A 7,974-nucleotide genomic window follows, 5' to 3' on the forward strand; every position below is an offset into this window, starting at 1 on the left:
GAGTACCATGGTATGCAGGGCAGAGCAATAACTATAACTCTGATAATCCATTGTATATCTAAAGTTAGGGTATACTTCAGTGGAATTGTTCTCATTTTATTGTGATGAATAAAATTAAAGCACACAGTATCTGATAAAGGAGTGAAAAGCTTTCAGGCACAGAAAAGACCTAATGAGAGAAAGAACATATATTACAAGTTTCTTCTTCAGTTTCTCAAGTAGATGCCATTAGTGGAGTTTTCTAAAAGATATGGACCATACTTCCAAGTCAGATATTATTAGAGATCATCATAATTTAAATCTCTGTACTGGCTTACACCAAATTACCCACTCTTCCAGCTTAAAACCAATGTGTCTCAATGGTTTTGTGGTGCTGTTTATATACAACAACCAACTCTTCAAATGAGAACTCTATTAGGAGTAAATGTCCTCACTTTCCTCATGTGGCTTGCACACTGAGAGATTCCTTAAAAGTCTGGGGTTGATGATGAACCCAGCATACAGGAGTTCCACATTAAGTCATAATTGGCTTTGTGTTGGGAGAGTATATGCCGATTGGTGAAATCAGACACAGAGCAGAGTGAGAGTTTCTTGTAGTAACAACAGAGCAACTGATCATACCCTTGTAACGCAAAACAACAGAACCTCAGGGACGACTTTTCTAATCCCAGAACAGAGGCGTGACCTTGCCCTGATGTCCTTCCTTGAGAAAACATCTACAGCAGATTTGATGGAGAATCTCAGGGAAGAACTGACCTGTTTTATCTGCTTGGACTATTTCACCAGCCCAGTGACCACTGAGTGCGGGCACAGCTTTTGTCTGGTGTGTCTCCTGAAGAGCTGGGAGGAACATAACACTGCTTTATCTTGTCCTGAGTGCTGGAGGACCTTGGACACCCCTCATTACCAGCCCAATGAGCGTTTGGGGAGGCTGGCTGGCATCGGCAAGCAACTCAGATCCCAGGTGCTACAGAGTGATGGCGAGCAAGGCAGCTATGGGAGAATGCTGGCGGCCACCAAGGTGTTCTCTGATGATGAGCAGGGTCTAAACGCTTTCTCACCCCAATGTCATGGAATGAACAGAGTGTATCTCTCGAGTGAGGCTGAGGAGCATCACAAGGTAAGATTGTTTGCTCAATATAAATCTCAGAACACAAATCAGGTTCCATCATTTAACTCCTATAGTATTCTCTGTCGGTGACAATCATGGGTGCTGATCTCCAGGCACCAGACCACAAACTTGGTGTGGATCCTGCTTCATCCTTTGTTTTAGCGTCCCACCCATCTTGTTGTCATTTGTCCTCAAGTCGCCTTCACGAGCTGGTGCTCACAGAGAGTTTGTTTCTATTGCAGGAGAAACTCCAGGAAATCCTAAATCTTTTGTGTAAAAAGAAAAAAGAAACTCAGATTATATTAACCCATGAGAAGGAGAGAGTGATGCTGTGTAAGGTCAGTATCTGTCTTACTTTTGCATCTTGTCTATAATTCTCTGAGGAGGACTAAAGGGGTGCTTAGTGAAATACTAGGGAAAAAAGACAGAATTTTCCAGCCCCAGTCTTCCAATGCAGTATCCTTGCCTTGGGCTGCCTACCTCTGCTTGTCCACCTGGGAATCTCAGGACTCAGCTTAATTCCCCCGTCCGTGGGCCAGCTTAATTTTCCCTTCTTGGTGCACGTAGACAACTCAGTGGCTACCTCTATTTTGGCTCTGATTATAATTATTTAAAATATAAGTTATAGTTGTATAACATAGGATGGAAACAGATAAAAAAGGAGTCTCTCAAATGCTTTGGGGGAAAAAAGAGAGGGCGAATAAAAAAGAAAGAAAGAGGGAAATAAAGGCAAATAGTAGTTTGAATTAGTGCGCCTGAGCAAATGCTTGAGGTTAGTCACAGATTTCAATTTGAGCTGTCTAGCAAAGCAAAGAACTAAATGTTTAGTTAGATATTTAAAAACTATGTGTGTATCTGATTCTCCCAGTAAACTCTGAGTTCTTAAATGGGAGTGTTTGTGATGTTCATTTCTATTCTTAGTATGCGACCCAATGCCTACTTTCATTGAATAAATGAACACAAAATTTTTCATAATTTTTGTCCTTTATTTATTTATTTTTATTTATTTTATTTTGCTGGGGAAGATTCACCCTGAGCTAACATCCATTGTCAATCTTCCTCTTTTTTTTGCTTGAGGAAGAATAGCCCTGAGCTAACATCCATAGCAATCTTCCTCTATTTTGTATATGATGCCACAGCATGGTTGATGAGTGGTGCAGGGGTCCACGCCTGGGATCTGAACCCACAAACCCAGGCCACTGGGTTGAAGCAGAGCATGCCGAATTAACCACCAGGCCACGGGACCAGCCCCGTGTCCTTACTTCATTTTTTTATCATGGTGCTGATCACCACCTATCATACATTTTTTTGTTTAGTTTTGGTTTTTCCCACTAGAATGACAGCCTCCTGGGAATAGACATTTTGGTCTTCTTCGCTACTGTATCTATAACACACACCTTCTAAAACATCAAATTATCCACCCAACTAGTTATTAGAATATATGTTATGTGTCAGTTTTCAAGAACTGTCACAGTGGAACTCTAGAACTTTGTAAGGATTAAAAATCTACATAGGCGTTTCTGTTACTAACTTTATTATATCGTTCATGTGTGTTTGTGTGTGTGCGTGTGTGTGATGGCAGGAAGAGACAAAGACCTGTAAGCAGGTTGTGGTGTCAGAATATGTAAAAATGCACCAGTTCCTGAAGGAGGAGGAGCAGCTACAGCTCCAATTACTGGAAAAGGAGGAAAGACAGAACATGAAGAAACTGCGGGACAATGAGATCAAACTGACCCAGCAAATCAGAAGCCTGAGCAAAATGATTGAACAGATAGAGTCCACGTGTCAGAACTCGATTATAGAATCTTTTGAGGTAAGAATATTGGGAAAATTAATGGACAAAAACCACGTAGTACCCTATCATATTTCAATTCATATGAAATACATTTTTGTTTATTTACCTGAAGAACCAAATTCTAGTGCAAAAATAGTTTTCCTAAAGAATTAACATTCCATCTAGTATAAGAAAAGTCTTGAAGAGGCAGAGGAAAAAAGAATAGAGGAATACCTACCCCAACCAAGCCTGATGATGACTCCAGTTTCTTCTGTGCCTCCCTCTCTGTGACCTCAGCTCTGTCAAATATTTTAACAGAAATTACTATGTGCTGGGCACATTGAATTTCATCTTCATAAAGACTTGATGAAGTTAAATACTATACTATAGGTGATTATCTACAAAATGGGTTTATGGTAGCACTTGTTTAATAATTTAGACCTATGGCAGTTAGGTAATTTGCTTTTCAAATAGCTAATAGGCGGTAAAATCCAGGTATTCTGTGTACTGAGCCCATATTCCTCACCACCTTTGCTCTCCTTCCTTCCTAGGCTACCACTGCATCCTCTGGACCTCCTTAAACATAGGCTATGTGAGCTAATTCCAGCTTCAGATCTCTTTCCTGGACTGGCTCCACAGAATGCTACTATTTAATTTAGAGCCTTCCCAACAACCCACACCAACTGTACACAGGTTTAGTCTCCCTCTCGCTGGCCACTTAGCTTATCTCTGACTCCCTGAGGAATTGGATAATGAAGCAATAGTTGGGCTCCTTTGTCAGCAAGGGGTTCTTTTAACAAAGTGATGGTATGAGAAAAAGAAGAGGACAAAGTAGTCTCTAGTCATTGTAACGAACATCTCATGTTCACAAGAACTCACTCCTAGAAGTAGCAGGGGATTTTTTTCTACCATATGCTCACCCACTCAAGGTGTTCTAGAGCCAAGGGAAGTGGATTCTGTGAAATTTGCAAAGGACTGTATCCATGATGGATTCAGTCTTTGCTAGTGATCAAAGTGCACAATTACTAACCTTCTTTCTTTTGTACCCTTAGGATGTGAGAGGCACACTCGAAAGGTAGGTTTCCATTCTGTGTTCAGTTATGTAAGACACAGGGATGTGGTGCTGATGAAATAGGTTATCAGAATGGGGATGAGAATGTCCACGCCGTTGAGGCAAAATGAGCTGGACTCTCAAGTTGGAGCAGGTCATGGGGTCTGTGCAGAGGAGACAGAGTGACCATCTCTGCTCTTTTGTAGAAGTGAGCCACTCTTGCTTCAGTGTCCAGAGGCCACCACCACAGAACTGAGTCTGTGCCGCATCACTGGAATGAGGGAGATGCTGAGAAAATTCAGTAGTAAGTCAACCTGATTTGTCAAACCTCCAGGATTTCCAGAGTTAACTTCAGTACATAATAAGGGATGCAAAACTGAGCCTTTAGGTAGCTTCTTCTAACATAGAATATTCACCATCTGGGTGCCAGGCTCTCAGTGAAGTCATCCTAAATCAGTACTAATCACCAGGGAAGGCTGGGGCAACAGACCATCTCTGTGCTTGATTGATGTTTGATCTGGCTTTGTTTTCTGTCTAAGGAGTCCTCATCCTTCCTTTGTTTGTTTTTGTTGTTCTGTTTTGTCCATGCCATCCCCTTGTTGATATATACACACACATCTCCTCAGAGGGTTCTGCATTTCTACCTCTGTTCTTATTAGGATAAAAGCTGGTTTAAACTCAAGTCCCAGTGAGGGAACATTCAAAGAACAATCCTTTTAGAATACTCCAGATATTTAGGCTGACTAAGACCAAGAGAGGTCAGCATTAGTTCTCAACTTCTATCTTGTTGACAATCTGACCTTCAGAGGAAGGCTTAATGGGTGTTAGATTCAGCAGATATTTGATTAGTGCCTACTATGCGCCTGGTACTATGCTATTGAACTTCGAGCTTACTTATAATGATTAATAAGACAGGCTGCCTTTGCTTTTGTAGAACTTTCAGTAAAGTTGACGAGACAGACATTAATCACACAGATAATTAGTTATGATTGAGATTTTGGTCTATAAATAAAAGTATGAAATTGTTTTATAGGGGCACGTAATCTTGTCTGGAGAGTCAGTGAAAATTGGAGGCCTCTTATGTGACTTCCTCTCAGGAGGATGGGAGAGGAGATGTCTCACTGGTTCACAATGCCCTTCATCAAACGGTCACTAGTGGTTACACCTACTCATATGAAGCTGCATTTAGCATGACATAATAAAAATGCTGACTAGGGACTGCTATTCAAACACTCAGTAACTTTGTAATCTTGTCCAGTTTCCTAACCTTTATGAACCTCAATTTTCTCCCTTATAAACATGGAAAGAAAATTAGTAATACTTGCCATGATTGAATGAGATAATGTACAGAAAATGCTTGGAACCCAAGTAGGAGTTGAGTAAATGATAACTGTCTAAGTTTCTTTCCCACCCAAACTGAAGAACCAGAACCAACATTGGCTGAAGAGAACACGGATGACAAAGGCTCAGCATGGATAAATAGCCCTGAGTTCTAAAACCGTCTTGTAAAGGGAGCAACTCCCATTCCATTTTCAGAGATTCCTCTCTCCCTCTTAGGCGGGCTAAATATCACTCTCCACATGACTATCTTCCCTTTCCTTTTAGAGGTTCTATGTTTTGTGAAACAGTGAAACAAGGGCTCAGAACAAAACAAAGATCCCCACCATCTCACCTAAATTATATTTTTTAAAACTGGACTGAATACTAAGAATTTAATTTAAGTTCCACCCGTACAAGAGGGTTTTCAAGAATGCAAATGAAGATCCATTCTTTTCTTCTCATGCAGCAGATATAACTCTGGATCCAGACACAGCCAATGCCTATCTCGTCTTGTCTGAAGATCTGAAAAGTGTGAGACATGGAGGAATGCGACAGCCGTTGCCTGACAACCTGGAAAGATTTGACCAGTCTGCAGCTGTGTTGGGTGCCCAGATCTTCACCTGTGGGAGGCACTATTGGGAGGTGGAAGTGGGAAACAAGACCGAGTGGGAAGTGGGCATCTGCAAGGACTCAGTGAGCAGAAAGGGGAATCTCCCAAAGCCACCTGGCGACCTCTTCTCACTTATAGGCTTAAAAATCGGAGATGATTATAGTCTTTGGGTCTCATCACCTTTAAAAGGTCAACATATCAGAAAGCCTGTGCATAAGGTTGGTGTTTTCTTAGACTACGAATCTGGACATATAGCATTCTACAATGTGACAAATGAGTCCCTCATCTACAGCTTCCCTTCAGCCCCTTTCCAAGATGCTCTCAGGCCTATCTTTTCCCCTTGCCTCCCAAATGAAGGGACAAATACAGGCCCTCTTACCATCTGCTCACTGAACAGCCATGTCTGTGGGAGATGCTCCCGAGCCTTCGCTGAGGATGAGATCTAAGACCAATAGATGACTATAATTAAGATGATTAATGCACTGACAGTATTAATATCAGGTGATCTGAAAGAAAAGCGCCCCCCCCAACCCCCTCTCAAGAATTTCCATTAACTTGAGCCCACAATGAACAGCCAGATTGGACAATCAACTTCTGACACCAATAGGAGAAAGCTGATCATATCCTCTGTCTTTAACCAAATTTATTATCTAGACTGCCCCGTGTATGTGCTGGTCACTAAAAATGTAGAGATAGACTAGCCCCTGTTTTCCTGAATCCCACTGTTATAAGCCAGTTTTATAAATACATGTCAGTTTTTCAAGTGTATTTACTTATTTGACTCTAAAAAACTCTGCTATCTGAATGTCTCTCTGTCCTACGTGCAAAGCTCTGCGTGCTGGGGCAATCGTAACTCCTCCAGGGGGCCGGATGCACTGGTTCTCCCTTCTGGGGTTGGTGAGAGGGATGCATGACTCAGCCTTCTCTGACAAATCACTTTTCTCCCCGTCCCATGGGGCCTGGAGTATTTGTACTCAGGAAGGCTTATGTGTTCAGAACACTGCAAACATATGTGTGAATATCATCATATCATTCACGTTACCTTAATCACAAGAGGCTGGAACCTTCTGTTGTGTGTTAATGTGTTCAAAGCTGACAGAGCAAAGTCTCTTTTCAATAAATGTATCAAGGCTGGGGGTGTCAAGTGACTTTACTGACTTTTACCTGAGGTTATTTTCTGAGCTTTTGCTATTTGCTATGAGCAGAAGCCTTTTAATCCCTAGAAGGCCAAATCAAGTCCATTCTCTGTCTCAGCATGCCAGGGTTTGTGAAGAAGGCGGTGGTGGCTGAGCGGAGCTTCTTTTGGCTGGTCTCGGATCACCTGTTGGAGGTCTCACTCAGGATCCCCATTCTTAGTGCTCTGTCCCTGCAGGATTTTTAAAAAATTTTTAATTTCTTCCTTCTTGCTCACATTGTAGAATGTCACCAATCACAGAGGGTACTTTTTTACCTCCTCTTTGCGCTCAGATAAGTCAGTATTAGGGTTTTCAGTTTCAGACAAGAAAACTGATAGGATTTAATAGCGTTACATTTAATTGTAGTGTAATCTAGGTGATAGTGCCTTTTCTTTTTCTTTGTCCCAAAGGGGTTGATATTGTCAAGAAAACAGCCTACTTTTTCCTCTGGCAAAGGCATCCTGGGTGGATTTTGGCTTCACCATTGTCTACACTGGGCTTGCCACTGATTGGATGTGTGGGGAACATTAAATCTATACTACACTTACTCTTCTGAGTTTGCATAAACAACCGTGAAAAAGTTACAAGAAAATTTTCACTCAAGGTTTCTAGATATAAACTCCAAGCCAAGCCGATATGGTGGTGAGGATGAGAGAGAGAGTGGCTGGAATGAAAAACTGTGCTTCCTTGCTTGGAAAACTCATCCCCTTACACTGTTCAAGGGCCTGGGTCTCTCTGTCTCAGCCTTTGAACATTGACAAAGACAAACAGTCTTCCAACATGAATGGTGTTCCTCATGAAACCTGCCACCATTACTCAAGCTATTCCTTTTTTTCTCCTTAGTAGCTCCTTCTGTCCTTCCCAAATTTCTGTCTTCCACCCTTTCTTGAGTGCACAATTTCCCTAGCAGGCAGCATGTCACAGGTAACCTCT

General features: G+C 41.7%; 1 protein-coding gene across 1 annotated transcript; it reads left to right on the plus strand.

The window, feature by feature from the left end:
* The first annotated feature begins 694 nt into the window (after positions 1 to 694).
* On the plus strand, positions 695 to 6,312 carry TRIML1 (tripartite motif family like 1). The gene is made up of 6 exons (XM_087418253.1): positions 695 to 1,120; positions 1,354 to 1,449; positions 2,694 to 2,924; positions 3,938 to 3,960; positions 4,143 to 4,240; positions 5,723 to 6,312. Exons 1-6 carry the CDS (start codon positions 695 to 697, stop codon positions 6,310 to 6,312), a joined length of 1,464 nt encoding a protein of 487 aa, XP_087274379.1.
* Positions 6,313 to 7,974: the final 1,662 nt, after the last annotated feature.

Source organism: Ceratotherium simum, chromosome 28, assembly GCF_057802395.1.
Source record: "Ceratotherium simum simum isolate JZ-2026a chromosome 28, ASM5780239v1, whole genome shotgun sequence".
NCBI lineage: Eukaryota > Metazoa > Chordata > Mammalia > Perissodactyla > Rhinocerotidae > Ceratotherium > Ceratotherium simum.